This window comes from Manis javanica, chromosome 14 (genome assembly GCF_040802235.1).
Source record: "Manis javanica isolate MJ-LG chromosome 14, MJ_LKY, whole genome shotgun sequence".
Taxonomy (NCBI): domain Eukaryota; kingdom Metazoa; phylum Chordata; class Mammalia; order Pholidota; family Manidae; genus Manis; species Manis javanica.
Genome location: NC_133169.1, coordinates 24,495,266 through 24,522,495, shown reverse-complemented (window position 1 = coordinate 24,522,495; position 27,230 = coordinate 24,495,266). Strand labels below are relative to the sequence as shown.

Sequence of the window (27,230 nt, the reverse complement as noted above, 5' to 3'; positions counted from 1 at the left end):
TTTTTATATTTAGGTAATTTTGAAAAATGCTATTAATATGAAATAGTGAAATACTTAAAACTCATATATATATATATATATATTATATATATATATATATATATATGCAGACTCTCTAGGATTTTATAATCTACCTTTTCTGGCTAATGTATTTATGAGAACCAAAGTAACATGTTTTAGAAATAAATATTAATTGTATCTTACATGCTTTTACGTTTTAAAATAAAGTAACTTATTCCCATGAAATGTGGATTTGTTATTTAGAATTTCCAAATTTAAAAAAAGCATCTGGATTTTTAAGTATACTGAGTTTTTAAAAAAAGAGGTAGTTTATAAAAACTATGTAGAAAGGGAAACTGCAACTCAGGAAATCACAATGAGACTGAAAAAAAGGTGCTAGAGCAAAACACTTCAACACAAATTGTAAGCACAATTAATTCTTTTATACTTGACATAACTCAGAGGTGTATGTATACAATGGTCGCCAGAACAGAAAATAGCTAACACCTTTCTAAAATACTGTGTATTTTTAAAATATATAGATTTGATGCCTCTATCAAATCCCTTTTATGCTACATAATTCTATATTTACAAGTCCACTTCTCCAACAGACTGGAAGCTACTTGAGGTCAGGGACTGCCTATTATACCTCCAATGCCTGTCACAGAGAGTTAGGCATATGGTAGGTTCTTAATAAATACACATCAATTACAAGAAATCTATTTGCCTTAACATTACTGATTCATCTGTTAACAGTGGTTAAAGTGTTTTAATCTGTTAAATGAAGATGATAAAAATGTATCAATAATAAGTAAATACATGAATAAATAATGTATAAATAAAGAAAATAGAATAGATAATATAGATGCATTTTACCCAATACATTTAAGTATTATTAATTAATTATCTGAAATATACTTCATCTGATAATAACTGTAATGGAGTCATCACTGTTCAATGTGAAAAGGACAAGATGGTTAATGTTCTAAAAAGGTCAAAGTATTCAATTTAAAAACAAAAGTAAAAGAGGTGAAAATACCATACAGGAATACTGAGAGAATTAAACAACATTCATATATTCATGTCACATAAATTCATCGAGTGCCAAATAAGAAACTGAGAATGCAGCAGTATATGAGAGCAAGGGAGTCCCTGCCCTTATTAGGTTTACAATCTAATGGAGGAGACTATGAATGAATGTTTTAAAGTTATAATATAATTACAAATGTATTTAGTTATTTGCAATGTGCATATAAGTGTATTAGCCTTTAAATGTGTAAGTATGCATGTCTATGTATATTTGGCTCAGCTGCCCAAAACAGAGGGACTAATAACTGTTAAACCATCTTCTTTCTACAGAGAAACATTATGTAAGAAGAAAAACACTAACCAAGCCAAATAGCATACCAAATCCAGATGCATATTAAAAAGATTATACACCATGACCAAGCGATTTATTCATGGAATGCAAGGGTGGTCAGACATATGAAAATCAAAGAAATATGCCACATTAACATAATGAAGGGAAAATAAATTCTATCATCATCTCAACTGATATACAGAAAGCATTTAGCAAAATTCAACACTCTTTCATGATTAAAAAACAAAACAAACACCTCAACAAACCAGGAATGGAAGAAAAGTTTCTCAACATAAAAAACCTACAGCTCACAACACACTTAATGGTGAAAGACTGTAATCTTTTCTCCTAAGATCAGGAACAAGACGTCCATGTCTGCCACTTCTATTCAACAGATGTTAAGTTCTAGCCAGAGCAATTAAGCAAAAAAGAAGGTATAGGCATTCAAATTAGAAAGGAAGCAATAAAATTACATTTGAAGATAGTAAGATTTGTATCTAGAAAACCTAGATTCCACAAAATATTGTTACAACTAATAAGCAAATGCAGTAAAGTGGAACTTTGATACAAAATCAGCTGTTTCTATGTATTAAAAATGAGGAATGTGAAATTTTAAAGAAATCCCATTTGTAATAGCAGTAAAAAGAATAAAATTCTTAGGGAATAAATTTAACCAAGAAATGAAAGACTTGTACTCTGAAAACTACAAAATACTGTTGAAAGAAATTAAAGTCATAAGTAAATGGAAAGACATCTATAGTCATGGACTGAAAGAATTAACAGTGTTAATAAGATTTCAATACCACCCAATGAGAGCTACAGATTCAATGAAATCCCTACCAAAATCCCAATGGCAGTTCTGCAGAAAGAAAGACCCACCCTAAAATTCATATAGAATCTCAAGGGGCCCCAAACAAATCTTGAAAGAAAGAACAAAGCTGGAAGACTCCCACTTTCAGATTTCAAAACTTAACACAAAGCTACAGTAATCAAATTGGTGCAGTACTGGCACAAAGAGACATACAGACCAATGAAAGAAAATACAGAGCACAGAATTATCTTTTCACGTATATGGTTAACTGATTTTGACAAAGGTACAAAGACCATGCAATGAAACAGGATGGTGTTTTTCAACAAATGGTGCTAGGAAAACCGGATATCCACATACAAAAGAATGAAGTTGGACCATTATTTGATATCACATCCAAAATTTAACTCAAAATGGATCAAAATGTCTAAATTTAAGAGCTAAAACTAGAACTCTTAGAAAAACATTTTAGTAAAAGCTTCATGACATTACATCTGGCACTGAATTTTTTGGATATGAAACCAAGTACAGGCAACAAAAGAAAAAATAAATTAATTAAAAAACTTATGTGCATAAAAGGACACTATCAAAAGAGTGAAAAGGCAACCCACAGTACAGGACAAAATATTCCCAAATCATGAGTCTGATAAAGGATTAAATATCCAGGATATATAAAGAGCAGAAGATACAGGGATGCCCAAAAAGCATATGAAACATGCTCATGTTACTGATCATTAGGAAATGCACCCAAAACCACAATGATATACTACTACACACCCATTAGCATGGTTATTATCAAACAACAGAAATTAAGAACTGGCAAGGATATGCAGAAATTATAACCCTTACACATGGCTGGTGGGACTGTTAAATGGTGCAGCTACTGTGGAAAACAGTATGGTGTGGCACCTGAAAAAATTAAACATAGTAAACACAGAATTACCACATGACCCAGCAATTCCACTTCTGGGTATATACCCAAAAGAATTGAAAGCAGGGCCCTGAACAGTTATTTGTACATTTATTCACAAGAGTCAAAAGGTAATGTCTACCAAAAGATGAACGGATAAACAAAATGTGATTTATATATGCAATGGACTGTCATCCAGCCTTGAAAAGGAATGAAACTCAGATACATACTGTAACTTTGAAAACATGCTAAATGAAATAAGAACAGATATTATATGATTCCACTTACATGAGGTACCTAGAATAGTCAAATTCACAGAAACAGAAAGCAGAATGATGATTACTAAGAGCTACAGAGAGAAGACAGTAGGAAATTATGTTTAATGGGTACAGAGTTTCAGTTTGGAATGACGAAATGTTCCGGAGATACAGAGTGGTGGTGATTGCACAAAACTGTCAATGTACTAAATGCCACTGAATTGCACACTTAAAACAGTTAAAATGATAAATTTTATGTATTTTGTTCTAATAAGAAAATCTTTTCTAAAAAAAAAAGTACAAAATATGCTTGAAGAATAAAGTCTAGTTACAAATTGCAGCAAACTCTTTAGGGGATCTCTGCTTAGAGAACATTCTATTTCCCCTTTTCAGAGCTGAGCCATACCCACAGTAAACTCATTAACTAAGATCACCCAATCAGATCTTCTCTTTGCAAGTTTGAAATCCACACTGTGGAATATTCCTAAACCACTATAATGTGTTCCTTTTTCTTGCTAAGCTGATTTGAGTTTCTTCTACTTGAAATCAAGAGCTTAAAAGTAAATATATTATCTCAATTAAGGAAAAAGAAAGATTCTGTTTTTGCCCAAATCTGCTCATAGCAATTAAAACTTTGACCTGGGAAAAAATATTCATTTTCTTTAAAGTCACAGATAAAATTAAAATACAAGTGCTAATGGACAACACAAGAAGATATGTATGTACTGATTAAAAAAAAACAAAACTAAAAACCAGTTTCCCATTCATCATTTTCTACAATGTTTTCTTGACTAAAGTTAAATTCATTCAAAATGAATGAGTCACACAAAAAGCAAGCATAAATAATTTTAGGAAAACAAAACTAAGGTTTATGAAAAATTAGGGGGATCATGAAAATCTTATCTCCACAGATTCACTGAACACATTCTAAAGCAGTTAACACACAAAGACAGTTTTTATATGTGTCACTGAGCCAGTCAGCTCTAGCTGGTAGTAATTACATAAGGTGCTTGAAGGTGGTTAACTTTATGTGTCAACTTGACTGGGCAATGGAGTGCCAGAAAATGTGGTTAAAACATTATTCTGCATGTGTCTAAGAAAATGTTTCTGGATGAGATTAACATCTGAAATGGTACATACACTCAGGGAAGCAGACTGCCTTCCATAATGTGGGCGAGCCTCATCCAAACCACTGAAGGACCAAGAACAAAAAGGTAGGGTAAAATAGAATTCACAACTCTGCCTGGCGGTTGTCAACCTGAGACATCAGTACTTCTACCTTAGGGATGCAGACAGATTAAAACTATAGCATCAGCTCTCCTGGGTCTCCAAGCTTGCCAACTGAAAATCCTGGGACTTTTCAGCCTCCATAGCACATATGCCAATTCCTACAGTAAATCAATCAACCTATCTATCCATCCAGCCATCCTGTTGGTTGCTTTTCTGGAGAACCCAGACTAACACAGAAATTAAAATTTGGATCAAAAGAGAAAAAAAGAGTGAGAACACAAAATCATTGAAGGGGTATTCTTGCAAATTGGGGAAAACATTGAATTTTTTCATTTATCTACAGATAAAAAAGTTATATCCACATGAATTAGATATAATGTTTAATCACTGAACTGCAATTAGAAACAAACCAAAGCATGAGCACTGATCTCTTTAATACCGAAGTCTATAATGACCACACGCCTTCTGTCACAAATGCATCATTCTTTTCTATGTCTCAATGAGATTTAATAAAACTATCTTTCTAACTTTAAACTGCAGGATTACAGGTAAGGTAAAAAGTCCGTATGATCATTTGTATAACTTATGGGTCCATGAACTAAAAACAAATACACTGCTGCAACTAGAGACAGGGTAAATCAGCACAAGAAAGGCAGAAGTCTTGAGCCCTAGGTTCTAGCTTTGGCTCTGCCACATTAAGTGTGGAGCTTTGAGAAAATCATAGCTTCTCAGGGTCTCAGTTACATGGCCTGTAAGATGAAGAAACTAGATTTTTAGATGACCTCAAAGGTCCAACTCTGCTCTGAAACTCCATTATTCTAATGTAAGTAATACCTTCTCACTAGGAACAATACCATTATATACAACCAAAGTGCCCAACTGATTAAGTTTGAAGACATAACTCAATATCTCTCCCAAAGAAGATGGTATAGCCATATAAATTTACTCTTCTTTTGTTCTATGTGAACAAATACATAATATTCTCCTGTCCAGGAGGATCAAAAGGGTACATATTTAGTATTAGGTATTATAACTACTAGCAATATAGGCAGAAAAGGAAATAACAATATTGTAAGCTTTAAAAGAAAATATTCAGTACTTTACCATTTAATATGATTTAATATACTGAGAAAGCTGAAAAAAACACAAACCTGTTCATACTTAACTGTCTGAAACTACACACACACACACAGTCAACTGAAATGTCCTGGAATTTTATAACATTTATAGATATTAATAAATATAAATTCTGTGAAAAGCTACAGAGGAATTATAAATAAAAGTAAAAATAAACTATGAGGAACTGAGAGGTGACTTGTGGTTACTAAGGGGGAGGGGCACAATCATTTGCAATCACAATATAAGTTGGTCATTGGGACAGTAGTACAGCATGAAGAATATAGTCAGTGATTCTGTTACATCCTTCTACATTGACAGAGCAGTAACTGCACTAGAGGGTGAAGATTTAATAGTATGGGTAACTGTTGAAACACCTTGTGTATTTGAAACCAACACAAGATTGTGTATCGATATTTCAATAAAAATCAACGATGAGGATTTTATGAAAAAGAAACTGACTCAATGTGTTAATAAGTACTTATTAAGTATTAACTAATAATAAAAAATGGAGGGTTCAAACAGAAATATAAAAATTCCCATTTTTTTAACTGGCTCACTAAAACTCAGCATCTTTATTGTCTGTGAGGCCTACCATTGTTCATTTGAAGGGCATACGATTAGAAATGCCTGAAAAATTAAGACCAGTTAAGACCAGAAGTATCAGAACAGTGAAATTGAGTGACACCACAGTGAAATGCACAAGATAACTTAAACAAGAAGGAAAGAAAAAATTTTAGACTATGTAATTTACTTATTCTACTATCTTTATAATGTTCTATGTATCCATTAAGTCTATCAACTCCTTGAAAGAAAGGAACCTAATGATGTACCTCATATATTCCACTCCTCACATAGCTTGCCTATAAAAGAGGCTTCAGGTTATTTGCTGAATGTAAGTCAATCCCGGAGGCATCCTCTAAGAGGTTGGGGAAGGGGGGGCAATTCAAGCCCTGAAGTCAAACACTACCCCCTCCTAATCCTATAACTTTTGCCTGCCTCCTTTCTGTGTTTGCAAAGTTTCTTTATATAATAAAGTCCCTATTTTCAATCAGACCATAAACTGATTCTTTTTTTTTAAGTGAAGTATTGTTGATATATAATCTTATATTGGTTTCAAGTACACAACTTAGTGATTCAATAGTTACTCATTAATTATTAAGTCCTCCACTAGTACAGTTACTATCTCATAACAGAATCAAGTATATACTCAATGTTCCCTGCCATTGCCAAAAAAACCCTTTGGGGAAAAATTCTACTTACTTACCTTTTCTTTTCTTTATTTATAAAAACTATCAAATAAGAAGCATTTTCTGATACTAATAATTTAAATTTGGGTAATGATGCTACTTTGTTAAGTTTCAGAGGAATTTTAAATTTCAACCTATTATGTCTTTAAAAATTGTTTTATTACTTTTTAAATACTATGAATGTGTTGGGAAGCACAGAATAGGAAGTTAAGGTGCCTGAGATAATTTACTCAAAGGTACTGACTTAAGTGGCCTTCATAACTATATCAAACTCAACATATCCACTTTATGCAAGAAGTATTTCACCCTTTAACAATCTGGAATGAAACACACAATATAAACAATCTATGTATGTAATTTTTAAAATGAAAATCAATGTCCTAACAAGTATAAAGGAGAATCTTAAAAGAAATTCATGATAACCATATGTATTTCAATATGTGGGTCTTAAACCTGATTACCCTCAGGAGACATAATGAAGTAATCAGATGCTAGTACCCATATACAAAACCACAGTGAATGTGACAATTAGAAATGCCTGCAGAGTGGTATATTGTACTGGTGATTCAATTACTTTGAGTATCACTGTCACAGGCAACATTGTTTTTCAAAATAGTAAGCTACTGGCAAAGTTCAGAACAAAGTTGAGTATGGTATAATACACTGTAGTTAAACACCTAGGAAAATTCAGTGCATGTTAAAACCTTACAGTTTATGCTTTGTATTCCAATTATGTTTTAGGTTCATTTAATTACAAAGAAGGCCTTTCACCCACACACAGATATCCAAATGGGACATTCAGAAGTACTACAGACATGCAACTAGTCTTTATTGTATTCAAAGATTATCCCACACACTATAGACTATCTTCCCCTGCCTCAGTTACTAAATGCCCTTCAGTTATTTGTCAACCCAAAGCACCCTGGCAAACTTCTAGAGCACCTTTTACAAAGTAATATTGCTGCCAGTACCACTCCCAGTGAGAAGAGCTCTAACCAAGAGTTATCTCCTATGTTTGCCAAAAAAAGATTCTAGGTCATTTACGCTAAACTGAAATAGCTATGCTACTGAAAAACCAAAGAATATACAAACATAATATTCAAGTATTTGCCAAATGTGGCCTATGTTAAGTTTTTACATTTCCCTTTAGGATCATTAATAGTTTGTATAAATTAATACAGATAAAGGGACTTACAATTAGTTCTGAAAGAGACACTTAAGTTTAGCTCTGCTTTCAAGTCTAAACAAATTCTTAAATAATATGAATTATCTGCTGCACAAGTCAGTGGAAATCCGAAAGAGAAACATAGGCAGGCAAACACTGACACTCGTGGTCATTCTGAGATGGCTAATTTGCAATCAGCCTAATTCCTACTTTTGAGTTCAAAGGAGAGTAAAACTGGTTCATAAATCATCTGCTCATTTCAAAGCAGTATTCTTAATAAATGCAGTGATTTTTCCTCAAAAGGGAAAAGTGCTTACTAATATTAAATAGCCAAAAATATGCCATTCATCCAAATCTTTTACAGAATAAAGATTTCGTCTGATTTTAAGTCAAAACAGTCAAGAAATATAAACTCCAAGCAAACATTACTAGGCAAAATTGCTGCTTTGTCTCAATAAAACTAACATTGGTTTCTGTGTCAAATGGCATTTTTTCAGAGTACTATGGTGGAAATTAAACCTGATCCAAAATATTACTCTTTCTCTAACACAGGAAAAGCTAGCCAGCTAGTTCTTCAGATGAGCATTATCTGAAATAAATTAGGGGCCAACTATTATACTAAAGCACAAATAGGTATGGATATGAATGTAGGGAAAACCAGATTCCTGTCTCCCTTCTCACATTTCTCAAGGATATTTGCTCATTCTCAGTGAATAGAAATCACACTCTATGGTTGAAGTACTCTCCCTACCCCTTTTCTCCTCATTCTTTTTACCAAGGACATTCAGCTGAATTTATATAGATAAATAAATAGATACTATAACTCTATGAAATGACTTATCTTCACTATTAGATGGTAAGCAAATCTATACTTGATTCATCATGTAGTATTCACTCAAAAACTATTAACTACATGAACAAAGTAGTAAGTACTTTGGTAACCAGTAGAAAATACAAGTTAGGTGGCATTCACTGCAAATCCTACCTATATTTTGCTTCACTGAGGGCTACTTGTAGACACACCCAGGAAATTGCTAAAACCAGCCTCGACAGTTCTGGCCAAAATGCACATAGCAATGACAGCATATTTTCCCATCATGGATGTGTTCTAAGATTAAAAAGTACATGTATTCAAGTAAAAATTACAAGACATTTTTAACTACAAAACTTAACAAAACAGCTGCCAGTTTGCTGACTCTAACAAAGAAACTTGTTACACATATTGAGAAAGTTCAAGCACAGAATTCAGATGTTAAAAGAAACTAAAGTAAGAACTTCTACAAGCTTGCCTGTCATAAGATTTTTACAGTTTCTCTCGGCCAGAAACATGCAGATTCCTGGAAAAAGTCACTAACAGAACTTTTATCTCATGCCTGGCTATTTTTCCATACTTTTATGTAAAGTTCTTAAACAGACTGCAGGTGTTATCTAAAAATTTACAGTAAATTCTGATTAAGTACACAGTCCTCTTTTTATTAGTTTTCAGGAGTCCTCTTCTGCTGTATAAACACTTGCCCCACAGCAAGCATAGTTGAGACAACAGGGAATTCTAGGGCTCAATCCAATATTGGAGGGAACCACTAATCAGCAGGTTACCCATGGAGCTCTCAATAATCAAGATCCATAATCTATCCAGTTGGGCATCCAACAAGAATCCAAGAGAACTAGCAAAATAATTGTTTTAGCTTCCCTGGAGAAAGGGTAGGGAATGTGTCTAAATCATTTTGTATCCCTAACATTTAATAAGTTGTGCTAACTACAAATTTTGGCACATAGTGGTCGAACAATATATATTTGTTGAACAAGTGAAAATATAAAAATCCATTTATACTTCTATGAATAATTTCTGGGTATGCTGTGCCAGTACTAAAAAAAAAAAAAAAAGTCCCACAATTTCTACAGCAGGGCCCGGTAGTTAAGAACAGAGCATAAGGACTTACATAATCTTGCTTTAATTCCCAGCTGGACTCTTTCTCATCACTCATTAGCTTATATTTGTGATAATTATTTCACAACTCAAAGTACAGGTTTCTCATCTTTAAAATGGGTATTACAATAATGAAACTATTATGAGGGGGAAAAAGTCATTTACATAAGAGCTCAGGAAGGCTTAGCATGCAATCTCACCTTGAGTAAATAGTAAGTAGTGACTGCTGCTAGCTGTATAGTCAAATCCTATGTAAGGAATTAGTGATACATACTGATCTACTAAAATCCACTTCTACTTTTGTTAAAAAATATTATTTTAAGTAGGTTTTACTTAAAGCATTACTGTTATTTTAAGGAAGTTTTACTAAAGTATTACACTGCTAAGTTTAATGTAAAAAAAAAAAATGTTAGTGAGCTTTTAGTACGGGTAGGACCTAAGGACTAAATGCCAAGAAACCTGGGTTTTAGTTCTCTCCTTCATACTTAATTAGGAAAAGTCAAAGCTCTTTAAGGCTTAGGTTTCCCATATATAAAATTCCTAATGTTCCTTCTAGCATTTCTAGGAAAGTCACATATACTCCTAAAAAACAGCCCTAAAACTTCAAAGCACATTTTATCAGCTGCAATAACAAATATAGTGAGGACAAAAAAAATTCAAAGATATAAGAGAAATGTAAATATTTGAAATAATAGACATTACTGGGGAAGATAAGTGGGATGGAGAGCATATGATGACAAACATACAGCTTAAATTCCAAAACTACAAATTTCTAGGAGTTAATGTCCCTAAAGTCTCAGAGGAAAAACTGGTAACATAGGCTATTTAAGGAAGAAGGAAAAAAAAAAAAAGACAAAGACAATATTCCAGTACTCTGTAGAGGAAAAAGCAGCAAGGTGCCCAAGAGACTATCAAAGAAACATTTCAGAGTAAGTATCTAGTGTTTACTGAAAATTCTGCTTGATGGCAATTTACTGAACGATCCTGAAATATTATTAAATATGATTAGTAAAAACCAAAAAAAATTATGCCTACTATACCACTATGCCACTTTGTTGAATTCTATCATACATGTAATTTTAAAGAAAAGGAAAAATAATAAAAAATAAATGCTGACATTAAAGAGTACTATGAAAATGTTTTGTTGCCTTTGAGTACACAAGGAACCACATACGAGCAAAAACGAAGTATTTTATCGTACGTGACAGTAAAGCGATCCATGCAGCTGATTTACACAAGCCCCAGGAAACAGAGTGTCTAAGTTACTAAGTGTCTAAGAAATAAAAGATAAATGGTCTGTGAATCTTATCTAGATATTAGTAAAATTAGAGCAATTTGCGAAAAAAAACTTCAAGGGAGGAGTGTACTTGATGGGGTTAAATTACATATTAAAGCTTATACTGCTTGTGCCCTATAAAAAAATCATGTAAGAGACAGGAAAACCAACATCTAACACTGAAAATATTTAGAAAGCCTGTGCTTAAGCACAAAAAAAAAAGGAAATAAGCTGGAAAAAATAACCATATCATAATCTTCCCATTTTCATATTATTCACTCGTCACTACACTTGTACTGAATGCATGTAATTTATCACATAGAAGCAAAAATCTCTAAGCTTCTCCCTACTTCAGGTTTTTAGTCAAAATGAATGCAAACAATCACGTGGGATTCAGCCAGGCAATGACGTTAAATTCTGCTCTGTCAGAGAGAGCATCTGTCAAGCCCACATTTAAACTGCTGCCTGCCTGTGCAGCAGCTGAAGAACCGTGGATTTCATATTACAGACTAAAACCCCAGTAAAACTGCTCAAAATCCTTCCTGCAGCTGCCAGGCAACAACGAGAGAGAGTTAAATCCTATTCTTTTCCAATACAATCGAAGCACTACATTCCAGCTCTGGCTGCTTTACATTGCAGCTCAGTGTTATTGCTAGAAATATGGATACTGAGAAGAGAATACAGCACTGCATTGTCCGGCCAGGAAAACAGCAGATGTAAAAACCTTCAATGCATCAACTGTCGGGAAGAGTCAACAGTGCTCCAAATAGAACGGACAACTACAGCTCTTTTGTTTAAGGAAAGAGAAAGAAAATGAAAGGAAAAACCTCTGAAGACTAGGACACATATGAACAAGGAGGGTAACCCGAAGATAAGCAGACAGATGGACACTTTGGATACTGTGAAAAGCAATCGCAGGAGGCAGACTATTGGGGGATGTGCGCATGTTCGATAGCATCTCTTTTGCTGAAGTGATGGCGTGCCAAAAGTATTTTCAGTGGGCATAATCCTCTCCACATAAATGGCCTGACCGAGGAAGGTATGTTGATATCTTGTGTGTAATATTCATTTAAATGTCTTACCTTTTTACAGCCCTATGGGCACCAACATCTGATAAACAACTTCATACAGTTCACTGTCCTTGAAACTAAGAAAGGGTTTCTAAATACATGACTTTAAATTTGTCATTGTTTAGAAGACAAGCTGTCACTGCTTTATTCAAGTAAGTCAGCTTGGAGTAATTATGGATTAGAGATGTGTAAGACAGAGCAAGCAGATAGTAACAAGACTGCTTAAAGGATTATGTGAGAAATTAAACTTAAAAACAAAAATCTGTAGCCCTCTAAAGAAAACTGCAATCCTTTATCAAATTCGGTCAAACTGAATTTTTACCTAGTAAATTAAAGTGCTCTTTTAGAAATGGCTATCAAAAGAAATAATGCAGTAAATTACATTAAGTACTATCAAAGACTATCTTAATATGAGCTTTTTTCAAAATCCTTCTAAAACAAAACCTTAATATATAACAGCTTTTAGTAACAAAATCTTCCCTTCAATATCCATCTCCCCAAATAAAGATAACAAACACAACCAAAGAGAGTATCAACAAATTTTAAGTATTACCAAGCTATAAGATGCTAAAATAAATGCATTTGCATAGAATCACATAAGGCGGTGTGAGTTTAAGCACAGCACAATACCACAGTACACTCACATGTTATCACACTGTCCATGAACACAACTTTAAACAAAGAAATATCTATGGTTGTTAAAAATCCCCCATTTGAAATAGCGAGCTTTTATTTTAAGCAACAGACTGATTCTAAATGATCAAACATCAGGCTGTTCTTGGTCATCCTTTCAAAGTGAAATTCAAAAACATAGTATGAAAATACTTTGATACTAAAATACTCATTAACAGCAATTCAAGGTCAAAAAATTAAATTAAATGTAGCTACTGTGCTTCCAGGCTATATTATTATGCAGTGATGAACTACTGCCATGATACATGTGTACATGGCAGAAATAAATCTAACAAACTATTTTAGGAACGATCACAGGATATAGCAAATCATGGCTTAAGAACTCAAATATATTCCTTAAAATTGTTTTTACAGATCTATCAAGGATGCTGCTATTTGCTCTATTTTACAGTGCAATTCAAAAATTCAGTATTTAATAATCAAAAAGGCAAACAGTTTTAAGACATATGTGAGCACTGCATTCTGAAATTAAGATTGAACAAGTTTATTAGGCCCTATTATTATTTCATCTTAACATGAACTCCCATTCATACCATTAATTTTTATTCCACTAAAGAATGAATTCAGATGGCATTAAACGAAAACAATATGGGCATAAAAAATCTCATCTCTCTTAATCTCTCAATGTTAAAGGCACCAAAATTTTTATAAGCTAGATTATCTCAAAACAAAAGTGTAGAATATTTTTTATTCAAGCACCACTTAAAACTAGGACTGTTCCAACAGATTAAAGATATCAATGCTTTTGAAAGCCAAATGTTAAAAATGTGTATGTGTGTGTGAAGTAACATTTCACAGTAAAATTCTCTCCATGAACTTTAATCCATAAGATGTAAATATACCTGAGTAACTTGAAAATACTATAATCAAAAACCTGTAAAGAAAAAAATCAAAGCTCTTTCTATGCTGAAAGTGTAAAAGTGTAAAACTATTTAATGTCAAAATATTTTAACTTCATCTTGTTCCACTTCTTAAGAATTAAAATACAACAGGCAATAACTGGAAAATTATTTTAACATCTAATAAAAGGAGGAATACTTTGATCTTACTTTCTTTTAACAGGAAAATTATAAGTAATACTTAAGAAACTATTAATAAGGCATTTTTTAAGGCTAGAAACGTGACACTTCATTTATCAATGGGAGATTAACCAAGTAGGTATATGTGGATTTCAAGCCTGAGAAGCTAAATATTTACACACACACAAATACCATGAACTTAAATTAAGATGTATTTCCATCACGTACTGGTATAAAATTATATAGAACTATAAACTACTTATTTATGCTAGATTACAATATATAGTAATTTGCTGTTTTCTGTAACACTAAAATACTTCTGAGACATCACTTCAGGTATATCGTTTTCCTAAAAATACCATAATTTACTACTATGATATTTACCTTCATTTCTTCAGTCCTTTATTCAAACATCTGACCTTTTATTATTGCTTCTTAAACCATCAAATTTATACTTACAGAAGATCTAAAGGTCTGGACTTCAACCAGATCCCAAGCACTATTATATCAACAGGAAGCTGATATATTTAATTCAGCTCTGGAATCTTTAAAATAGATTATCAAATTTAAAAAGCAACTTTTGTATCTATTTCCTTTTTTTACCAGATGGAGGAATTATCATTACTATTTGTCAAACATTTTGGTTGAAAATAAAAGCTTAGAGTTTCCTCATCTAAACAAAAAGGCTAATTATTTATAAGGACAGGAAGGAAAAATTTAAGTTTCTAAATTAGAACATTCAGCTCTATTATTTTCAGTTTGCTCACAGCAGAACTCAGGTTTTACTGGTACAGTGAATAGTCTTGGTCCTCATTATAGTACTGTGAAATTAAAATTCCTGTAAATAAACTTCAATAAATAGCAAACTAGATTCTATGTATTTAAACCCAAACTTAAAAAACGTCACAGTTCACATCTCATAAATGATTAGATAATTTTTTTCATGTGAGAAATACAGTAACTTTTAAAAGTACTACATCATGTCAGATAATAGAAATTATCGAAAGCTGGTGCCTGTACTATACAATTCAGAAATTTGTTCAAATTCCCACCTACTTGCTCCTCCTAGCGGCTGTTATTAGAACAGTAGTACTTTCATTCAAATGAACATTCAGTATTCTCAAAGTATTTACTTCTCATTCTATATGTGAAGCTTACTGTGTAATTACTCAATTATGTGCAGACTTCCATGTTAAAACCATTATTTCCCCAAAATAATTAAATCTCATGTCAAAGTTGAGCATATTGGTATTAACCATGAATCTGTCCACATCACAGGCTAAATGAACACAAGTATATGTATATGTAATTCCAAATAAACAGATGCTCCACTCATTTAATTGACTAGTTTTCTTTTGCTTAAAGAAATAATTTTCACAACAGAAGTCAAAGAAATGAAATTTCAGTTATTAGTCCCCTACTCAACTTTTTCTGTTTTAATAGAATTCAAGTTAAAGCTACTTTACCTACCTCTACCCCACACCTTGATCCAGAAAAATTAACAACAAATTGACAGCCATGAACAAACTTGTGCTATGCACTGAAAAACCTCTAAGATAACACAACCAGTTCTTCATATGTGGCATCATGAACCTCTCAGACTGACATTTTATAATCTCTTAAAAAAGCTAGGGTTCTAAGAGTCATGGCTTAAAATGTTAACAAATCTTCTACATGGAAATTTAGAACACAGCATAACTCAAGAATCTTCAAAATGCATTTTGTGATATTTAAATTTCTAAACAGTGCCTATATCTTGTAAGAAATCTGAAAAGATTGTCCAAAGTGGTTCTTCGTTTAATTTTTTACTTTGTGAGAAATCTGAAAAAACTGTTCAAAGTGGTTCTTTGTTCAATTTTTTATTTTGTGAGAAATCTGAAAAAACTGTTCAAAGTAGTTCTTTAATTCTAACATAAAGACTCAACTAAGATATGTGACAGTGCTCTTGCCAAGGCTAAAAATAATTAGTTGCTATAATAAAATCAATCTTAAATCTAATAAGGACAGTGATCTCCTAAATACCTCATATTTGAAGTATAAGATTAAAATTAGAAAAGAGTATTTGAAAATGTTCATCATTTTTATTACTCTTAAAATCCTGCACTGAAGTTACTGGACCCTGAGAATTAATTTTGACAGGTGCATCTTCTCACTGACTTTCTCAACACAGTAGGGGCCAATGGAAACATGCCAAGCAGTGTACTGTGACTAACAGAACTCTGCCATAATCAACCTTGCACCGTCTGTCCCACAACTGATACATGACCATTTTACAAAAAAGGCCACTGACAGACAGTGCACCATTAATACCAATGGTATGTCAAATCAATTTTAATTAATGCCAATAAATTTTCCATCTGCTCTTGGGCCTTCTTATATGGCCTCTTTCAAGAACCTAGTAACATCTTGTCTTTTCTACAAGCAAACAATTTTTAAATCTTCAACTTAGGTCAAAAGTACAAATAACCAGAGCTACTGAAACATTGGAATAAGTGGAAGAAAATTAATCCATCACCTCTCTTTAAAGTGCTCAATGACCTATAAAGGTGTATTTCAAAAGAAATTAATTCTGCTGTCAGTGATGTTATGTTGCCAACAGAAACAAATTATAAACTTCGTTTCTGGGTTATTATATTTTCACAGCATAAAAATTCCTACTTTCCCCAATTTTATTAGCACCCAAATTCTCTTTCAGGCAGTTGCATAATAATTAATTATTTTGTAAACTTTATTCTTCATCTTTGTAGAATGACTGCAAGGGAGACAACGTGACTAAATTAGAAAATGATCACCAAAGAACAGTACTGATTTAGAAGAAAGCAACATTTTCAATCACCAATATCTCATATCCCATAACTGGATATCTACAACATGCTTCAGTGGAGGAGAAGACACTGCTGCTTTGCAAAAATGAGCTGGAATGCCAAGAGGTCTCTGTTCCGCACCCATCTTATTGGTGTGCTCTCTCTAGTGTTTCTTTTTGCTATGTTCTTGTTTTTCAACCATCATGACTGGCTGCCGGGCAGAGCTGCATTCAAAGACAATCCTGTGACATACACATTCCGAGGATTTCATTCTACAAAAAGTGAGACAAACCACAGTTCTCTTCGGAACATTTGGAAAGAAACAGTCCCTCAAACTCTGAGGCCTCAAACAGCAACGAACTCCAATAATACAGACCTGTCACCACAAGGAGTTACAGGGCTAGAGAATACACTTAGTGCCAATGGAAGTATTTACAGTGAAAAAGGAACCAGATACCCAAATTCTTACCATTTCAAATATATTGTCAACGAACCTGAAAAATGTCAGGAGAAGAGCCCTTTTCTAATACTACTAATAGCTGCAGAACCTGGACAAATAGAAGCTAGAAGAGCTATTCGGCAAACGTGGGGCAATGAAAGTCTAGCACCTGGTATCCAAATCACACGAATTTTTTTGTTGGGTGTAAGTATTAAGTTAAATGGCTACCTTCAACGTGCAATACTGGAAGAAAGCAGACAATATCATGATATTATTCAACAGGAATACTTAGATACATATTATAATTTGACCATTAAAACACTAATGGGCATGAACTGGGTTGCAACATACTGTCCACATATTCCATATGTTATGAAAACTGACAGTGACATGTTTGTCAATACTGAATATTTAATACATAAGTTACTGAAGCCAGACCTGCCTCCCAGACATAACTATTTCACTGGTTACCTAATGAGAGGATATGCACCAAATCGAAACAAAGATAGCAAATGGTACATGCCACAAGACCTCTACCCAAGTGAGCGCTACCCTGTCTTCTGTTCTGGGACTGGTTATGTTTTTTCAGGAGATCTGGCAGAGAAGATATTTAAAGTTTCTTTAAGTATCCGTCGTTTGCACTTGGAAGATGTGTATGTAGGGATCTGTCTTGCCAAGTTGAGAATTGATCCTGTGCCCCCTCCCAATGAGTTTGTGTTCAATCACTGGAGAGTTTCTTATTCAAGCTGTAAATACAGCCACCTAATTACCTCTCATCAGTTCCAGCCTAGTGAGCTGATAAAATACTGGAACCATTTACAACAAAATAAGCACAACGCTTGTGCCAATGCAGCAAAAGAAAAGGCAGGCAGGTATCGTCACCGTAAACTACACTAGAAAAGACAGCCTTTTCTTTTTTTAATGTGCAATCTGTAAAATATTGCTAAAAGCATGTATAGTTAAAATTGATTACATCCATAGGACAAGTTTTAGTTAAAACTCACCACATAAAAGAATTCAAAAGATATATTTTTAATTTCTGAAGAAGGTAATTCTTAAAACTACAACATATATAACAAAAAGATATCCTAAAAGAGTCTATTTAAAAAAACTGTTTAAAGGGATTCTGTGTATTACATGCAAAAATAAGCATGCATACATCAATGGTTCAAGTCTTATGCTAGGAGGCCAGTAAGATGTATTTGCATATTACTTTTCATGTACATTTTAATTTAAGAAATGGAGAGAGTAAAAAGAACCTTGATTTTAGATGCAGTTTTTCATTTCATTATATAATTAAATGTAAATAAAACATTACTGTCAATTTTAAGGAACCTTTGTAATTGTGCAAGGACAAATTCCGACCTGATTATTTTAGAGTTCTTAAAACTGTATTCATGCAATAAGATTTAGTTGAGGTATCCCAAAAACACATTTATAAAATTCAAAGGTTTCATCAATGCAGTTCTCACTGAAGTATTTTTTTTGGTATCGTTAATATACAATCACTTGAGCAACATTGTGTTTACTAGACTCCCCCTATTATCAAGTCCCCAGCACATACCCCACTACAGTCACTGCCCATCAGCATAGGAAGATGCTATAGAGTCACCACCACTATTTGTTGAAGTACTTACTTTTTAAAAACAATCGAGATACTAATTTTCTTTTAGTACATATACGGGGGAACTATTTTGACAAGATGTGATAAAATGTGAAAAATCGATGTCTCTCAGGCTTAAGTTTTTATTTAAAAAAAAAAAGTAAATGTTCAAAATAGATAGTTTGTTTCTTTGTTGGTGTTAAGGGCCAAGCCAGTATTTCAATGAATTAGTCAATTACATCAGTTACTGTACCTTTTAAAAGAGTACCACTACTTAACTACAAGCATATCTGTAAAAATTTATCATGTTCCTCTAAGTGAAGCAAAAGTGATTACTTACAGGCACAAAGAGAATGAATGTAATGTTGAAAAAAGATACAATGCAGCAGCAGTTTCATTCAACACATTTTTTAAGATGCATGTCTGCCAAACTGCAACATATGGGAAGGTTATTTCCTGACAGCAGGTGTACACACTCCAATACTTAAATCATTTTATGGCACCTACTTCTTTCTCTGAGTGCCAAGTTTACAAACCTACGGCTTTTAATTTGGTAGATGACAAATATTCTGCATCACCAATTTAAAACCTTTCTGGGAGGGATGGGGAAAACTACAAATGTTTGATGAACACTTGATTCTGGGATGAACAATGTATACAATATACTTTTATCAAGTTTTTAATAAAAAAGGGTAAATAAAAACCTTTACTGAGTGTTATAGTACAAATATTTTCCACCATAATTTTGTTTGGCTCCATTACAAATTTTAAAATCTAGAAAGATATACTAATAACCCACTAACTTTAAAACAGTGTTTTTATTTCATACAAGTATGTAATTTGATCAATCTTAATTTAGTCAGAATGTTACTTATCCTAACTCTTAATCATTTTTACCCTGATTCTGTTCTGAAGAGATATTGCAACAAAACATAATTATAACATTTGTTAAAGTTCAGAATCTCGGAAACTATTTTAAGTACTTATTATTTAATATCTTGAGTCCTATTTATACTCAATTTATCTCATTTTCAATTCATTAGTCTAAATAGTCTATTCTACATAGAGAAATGCTGAAAGCTAAGCCATATAACACACCTTGCTCTTGGTTAAGTCTGTTTCTCACTTAATTTATTATATGAGATGACAAAACAACTAAAATTACTAAATACCAAAATTAGTATGTAAAAGTCACACATTAAGACAATATTACCAAGTTAGATAAATTTGATGAAAGATAAAAGGAGTCCTTCCCTCGATGTAAAGTAATTCTCTCATTTGTACTTCAGAAGTTTGAAAAATAAAAAAAAGTATGCATATATGCATGTGTACATGCACAGGTATGGACACAGAAACACAACCTAAGTGCTACTGTCCAAATTATGTTTATAGTGCAGGATCTTTAAAGACCGTATTTCCTTCTGGAAAAATTCAAGTTTAATATGTGGACTTATGGAAAACAAAATTCTTAACACAACAAAATTCCTCCTATCTCAGGTATCAATTTAAGATCATCTTTATATCTCAGCCAGTACTCTATTGAAAACTGATGGTTATCTAATGACATTCGGAATTCCCAAAGAACACTGAATCAAGTAAGTTTCTTAGTACTGGCTGAAATCCTTATTTTAAAAATGAGTATTCTACTACTATTTATTTTTTACTTTCCACACAACAATATGCAAGCTGATTTGTTCAGCAAAATATGAACTTTTATATTATATTTAAAAATAGATATTTAAATATGTCACGAAGTAGTAAATTGTACCTTATTCATTCCCAGTACTACGTAATTTTTATTATACATGAAAATATTTTAAATGACAGCACTGAGTTTGGTAGATCACATATAATCTCAACTGGAATATTAATATCTTTTACCAAAACCCCCTGAAGGAACAATACTAACAGCAGCAGCAAGAACTATTTACTGACTGAGGATAAACTGTGTGCTATACTTTGCTAAAGCACTTTACATACAGATCTCAATGACCCCCTAAGCCAGTAGAGCAGCAGAACTCCATTTCAAAGACCATGCTCTTAACCATTATGGCAGTCCACTATATACACATACATATATTTCACGTTACATCTGCTATAAGGTCTAAAAAGCTAAGCAAAAATGGACTGTTCTCTACATCCTACTCTCTGCTTATTCTTCGTCTTTTGCCACGGCCTCCAGGCTTCATAACCCTTTTTACACACTGAAGTGCAAATAAAGAGAAAGGAAAGGAGAGAAATGTGGTCCTCAGTTATTTTTTCTTCTCCTTTTCAGTTGTGGATATCTGGTGGCATTAGAAAAGCACAAGCATTAACTGCTTATCTCTTGTTGCTCTGGGCACTGAGACACATCTGTAAACAACAGAGGTGGCACTTAGAAATTACAAAAGGTGCTTCTTTTGAAGCACAATGGGATAATTTGTAATAGACAAAAGTAGCACTGCACTTACCCACTCCACCCCCTGGTTAGTCACCTACTGTTTTGTGATGAGGTGGTTAACTCCTTTTATCCAGCTGATTCACGTTTTAGAGTCCCCTCCCCACCCCCAGATTTTAGGGCTTAACTACAAAATTTGACTAGTAAATTAGCATAGACTTAAAAAACAAACAAAAGTATTGTACATACATTTCTAATAACCTCAAAAAATACCAGTGTTTCACTTAAATATTACTCTCTGAAGACAGGTAAAGTATATTAAATACTAAAAAGGGCCATTCTGTGTTTCAGAAGAAAACTGTCATACACACTTATCAACACACACACACACTCACACTCCTCCTCTACCCCTGACATAAAACTATGTAAATCTTAGTACTTTCATGATCCAATTTGCCAAAAGGGGAAGAAAAATGTTTCTGTATCTACAGGAATTGTTTCTCTCCTTTCAACACAGCAAAATTTCTGAGTGAAAAGACAACTGGAATTGCCACAGTCTATTAACCTAATTATTTCAACTTTCAGCTAAATCCTAAAGATTGTAAATTTGAATCTCACTTTAGACAGTATCCTAAACACTGAAATCAATGAAGAGATCAACAACATCATAAAAATATTAAGTAACAGAAAGCTGTAACAGTACATGCAAAATCTTTAACTCATGCTTTGAGTTTTTAATTAAATGCTTCAAAGATACTAACTTATACAATATGACAAAACTAATGAGGGTTGCTAGCTTGTCATAACTAAAATGCTATTAAAAACACAGAATACAGACAACAGAATTAACATGAAATTCTGACGGCACTGAGATTTTTCTAATATACTAAAAATTTGAAACAAGTTAATAAAACCACATAACCACCACAATAAATTTCTTAACAGAAATTTAATAAAACTCCATTCCCACCTGTGATTTTAAATACTGTTAGAAAATTAAAACTAGAAATTACCGTAAACCATAGCCAGAAACATACTTAATTACCTGACAAAATTTAAGCCAGAAATAAGAATTCTCACTAAGCTCGTAATTAGACATTGTTTTATGATATAAGAAAAGTTTTCAAACTAATTTCCTCACACGTCTCAGCAGTAATTAGTAAAATCAGGAGAGTGGTGTTCTAAAGCCCTCCCTCAGTTTAATAGCTAGTGAACTTTTGTTTTATATAAAGGGATTCCATGTCAAAGTTCATTTAAAAAGGATTTCCTTTTTTGTTTTGTTTTGAGAACAACCTCAATGATTCTTGGACTGAATATAGAGAAAAGAGGAAAATAGATGTTTTCACTTATAACACTCAACAGATGAACTGACTCAAAGAATTAAAACTCTGAAAGTCAAAACCAAGATTTAAATACTAACACAAGAGTCTTACACATTATAACCCATTATATGATACATATAGAAAAAAATTAATTCACAAAAGCATTGTTTTAAAAGGAACAATCACAAGAAAGAATTCAACGGAGAAAGCTAAATTTTTACTAGCAGTATAAAATTCTAACAAAGGAGATACCATTTTTTGGTAAGAATATCGACTTTAAAAATGGACATTACTAATTTACATGTTTTATTCATCTGCATTTTCTATATACTCTAGGGAAAAAACTGTTATAGGGTCAGTGTAAGCCCAATCAAATCTTAATGAATATTTTTTACAGCTTCTAGAATGTGTGTGGATGGAAATCACAAGATGATTACAAAGTTAATATGGAGGAAAAGGTATTAGTAGCTAAGAAAATATTGAAAATGATAAAGAACATACTATAAAGCAAGAATGATTTTATTTAAACTGGCACAAGAACTGGACAGTTAAATCAGGGGAAAAATTAGACCTGAAAGAGACCCTAACACTTACAGTAATCTATATCATGAACAAATTAGAATTTAATATTCTGTTATTCAATAGAAAAATTGGCTAACGTCTATCTAGGACTTAATGTTTAGGATTCAAGTTAAGTCTTTATACTATTACAAACATAAATTTCAAGTGAACAAGGTCAGTACAATAATACTGTACTAATAATTATAAAACCTCCTGATTGCCAAGTACGTTAAGCATTTAATGAGACAGTAGGGGGACTATATTATTGATCACAGAGTAAAAAAGAAATCAGAGAAAAAGAAATCAAGAAGAAAAAGACAAACAAAATACTAAGCTCTATATAAAATTAACATCTGCCATAAAGAAAATTAGAAGATTAAAGGCAAAATATACACTGAGAACATATTTACAATAACTGACAGTAGAATAAGAAAGAACTCTTACAAGTAAGAAAACATCAATACTTCAAAAGAAATCTGACTATAAACCATAAATAAGTATATCAGAAATGATGACAAAACCATCCAATAAGTAAAACATCAGCCTCACAAGGACTCATATAAATGCACTTTGAAACGAATTCCCATCTTTATCCATAAAACTGGATTTTTTTTTTTTGAGAGGGCATCTCTCATATTTGTTGATCAAATGGTTGTTAACAACAATAAAATTCTGTAAAGGGGAGTCAATGCTCAATGCACAATCATTAATCCATCTCAAGCCTAATTCTCGTCAGTCTCCAATCTTCTGAAGCATAACGCACAAGTTCTTACATGGTGAACGAATTCTTACATAATGAATAAGTTCTTACATGGTGAACAAAACTGGATATTTTAAAAAATTATATTCTACACAGATACTAAAATGAGACAGTCCCAAAGGCAGTATAAACTAACAAAGACTTTCTGAAAAACAACTTATAAATATTCAACGAAAGCCTCTGAATCATCAGCCACAATTAAAAGTATATTAAAAGGCACTTATGAAGGAAGTAAAACATGGAAAAAAATTTCAGATCTCCAAAAGAGATTAAATAAACTATGCTAGTTACAATGTAATGTTATACTCATTTAAAACTTGGATTCCAAGACTATTTAATAACATAGAAAACACTCATATACTCTATTAAATCTCCCCCACTTCCCCAAAATCAGGATACAAAACAGTATGGTATGGGTCATAGTCCGCAATCATTCATATTTAAAAAAACAAAACAAAACAAAATAGATCTATAAAAAGATGAATGGTGGTGATTTCTGGAAAATGAAATAATGGATATTTTCTTCTTCATATTCTTCTCTATCTTTTTTCAATTTTTCCAGGTTTACAGTTAAAAATAAAGTCATTAAAAACTGAATGAGCATAACAAAGTTTGTACTATATCTTATATAATCAGCACACATTCACTAACTAAATTTACACTAACTTAATAAATTTTGAACATCTTTTAAAGAATTTTCTAGAAGTTACACATGATAATCAAAATTTTAATAAAGTGGACCTTTAAGATAACATCTTTTAGACAATACTACTTTTTTCAATTGTTCAAACAATTTCTGAGGGCTTACATTTTGCAGGTATATCTACACTCTGATGACAGCCTGGCAAGATATGGTCTATCTTTAATAATATATTTGGATAACTAGACAGCCATAAGAAAAAAGAATTAAATCTATTCTTCAATCAAATTATTCAATCAGAATAATCTCCAAACAGATCAAAGATGTAAATACGAAACAAACTAGTTATAGAGGGGAAAAAAGTGAATTCCTTTTTAAGAAGGGATAACTTTCCTAAATATGACAAAACCAAGAAGCAATAAAAGAATTATAAATGTAATTACTTAAAAATTTTGACAAAAATCTTGCATGGCAATAAAAATCATCAACAATATTAGAAAACAAATGACAAACTGGATAAAGGTGTTTGCAACCTATGAAGGTTTATATCCCCAATATATTAAAAAGAGAGAAAGATACAGAATTAGAGGAGGAGGAGGACACCAACATTTTGATAGAAAAATGAGGGAAAACAGTAATAGTTTTACAGAGAATGAAATGATCTTAACCCTAAACATAATCAACCCTGGGTATAACAAGAATGAAAATAAATACTACTGAGAAACCATTCTTCATCTATCAAATTAACAAAAAATTGAGCCTGACATCATACTCTTCAGATAAACTGTAGGGAAATAAGCACATATATACATGCTAGTGTGAATGCAAATGGTACAATTCTTTCTTAATAGAGGGGAATTTGGTTAACATCCTGCAAAATTACATAAGCATTTACCCTCTACTCACCAGTTCTGCATCTAAGGGATCACTTACTAAAATACAGTGATAACAATATGAAATAAAATAGGCATAAAAGTAATCAATTGAAGCATAATTTGTCACAGCAGAAGACAGTAACCTAAATCCCTATCCATATGGGACTAGTTAAATTAATCCAGGTACACCACAACATATTTAGACTATATATCCCTGGTGGGATATATTGTAGGAAAAAAGTAATTGCATTCAACTACCTTACAGTAAATAGTAACATTAGTACAGCTATTTTGAAATTATTATTGAAATAGCAAACAAGAAATTGTGCCAATGTGATTAAGAAATGCAATCAACTGAACCGTTCAAGAAAATTCTTTCTATAGATTATTCATATAAGCCTGTACTTATGTATACCTTTACTAAAACAGGTGTGGAAAAGCAAAATTACTGAAAAAGAGCAGATATTATTTATTCTCAAGCATACCAACATGTAACCATTAATCAGGGTGAAAGAAAATAATGAATACAAGTTAACTGGTTAGACACACACACACACTGGCAGGAGAGGGATGAGGATAAAGAGAGAATTATGGGATATATGAGGACCAGAAAAAGAAAAACAGCACTCTCAAAAATCTGGATGATCACTAGGCCTCAGCAAGGGTAATAAAGTAAAGAATCATCCTCTTCAAGAAGTAGCAAATGTACCCAAAGCTCTGGCTTAGAATGGATGTAAAGACACAGACAACAGACTTACTATAGATGAGATGCTTAATAGGTCATTGAAAAAAAAAAAGTTAAAACTGAGAATACCGGATTTGCATTACTGCTGAATATAGTAATTCTCAAACTCTACTCCTACAGAAAACTGGAGTTCTATTAGCAGGAGATGGCATACTCCTAAAAAAGGTGAATCGTGATCTCTAAAAAATTCTAGGAAATTCCCAGCACTAGAAGATTTCTTTTGGTAAACTACTCAACCCAAATTTATAAAACTGTAGGGAAATTTTCAATCAAGGCACCTTGCCTTGCACACACAGTTCAAGCTGAGACAAGCAGAGAACCTGATTCTTGAGGAAAACACACACACACATGCAGGCATGAACACGCTCATACAGAGAAAATGGCTGGGGCTAATTCATCTGAACTTCAGCACCCATAAGAAATTATCCACTTTGTTTTGTTTTTTTTATTCTTGTTATCTAAATTCTTAGAGACGTTACAGTTCCTGTCCCTTTTACCACTTAGTCATTCAATTTTATGAGTTTGCCAATAATCTTCTATTTTTTTGTGCTTAAGTTAGAGTCTGTTTTCACTTTTAACCAAAGAATCCTGAGAGAAAACCTACTACCAACAAATTCTTCAGTAAGAAAATTGTTCCTACCTCCTATGATGATTCCATAAAGCTCCATAAAACCACATCCTCTTTGTACTCTGCGACCTGAGAAAATCAAAAGTGCAAAGGGATCTAAGAAAAACTCTATTACAGAAAAAAAAGTGGGCTGAAAATTTGTAAGATAATTATACCCATGTCCAAGCCTCAAAAGAGCAACAAAGTAGTTTTTGTGCATACAAGATAATGTAGCTGAAATGATGTTGCTCTAACACCTTATTACTGGTATGGGATCAGGGAAATACGTTTGGGACCTGCGTTCCTCAAGTCACACCACCACGAGGGAGAGCCAACAGGTCTCCAAAGTCACCACAAAAACTGACTACATGAGGAGTCACCATAAAATGTTGTCTGAACTTAGAAATGAAGAAACA

The 27,230-nt window shown here is 32.7% G+C and overlaps 2 protein-coding genes across 2 annotated transcripts in view; one reads left to right on the top strand and one right to left on the bottom strand.

Moving 5' to 3' along the window:
- CDC73 (cell division cycle 73) overlaps positions 1-27,230 on the bottom strand; it is a 122,743-nt gene that overhangs the window by 34,486 nt on the left and 61,027 nt on the right. The gene's annotated exons all lie outside the window — the stretch shown is intronic.
- B3GALT2 (beta-1,3-galactosyltransferase 2) lies at positions 207-26,851 on the top strand. The gene is made up of 2 exons (XM_017658581.3): positions 207-12,338; positions 16,829-26,851. Exon 2 carries the CDS (start codon positions 16,953-16,955, stop codon positions 18,219-18,221), a length of 1,269 nt encoding a protein of 422 aa, XP_017514070.1. The 5' UTR covers positions 207-12,338; positions 16,829-16,952; the 3' UTR covers positions 18,222-26,851.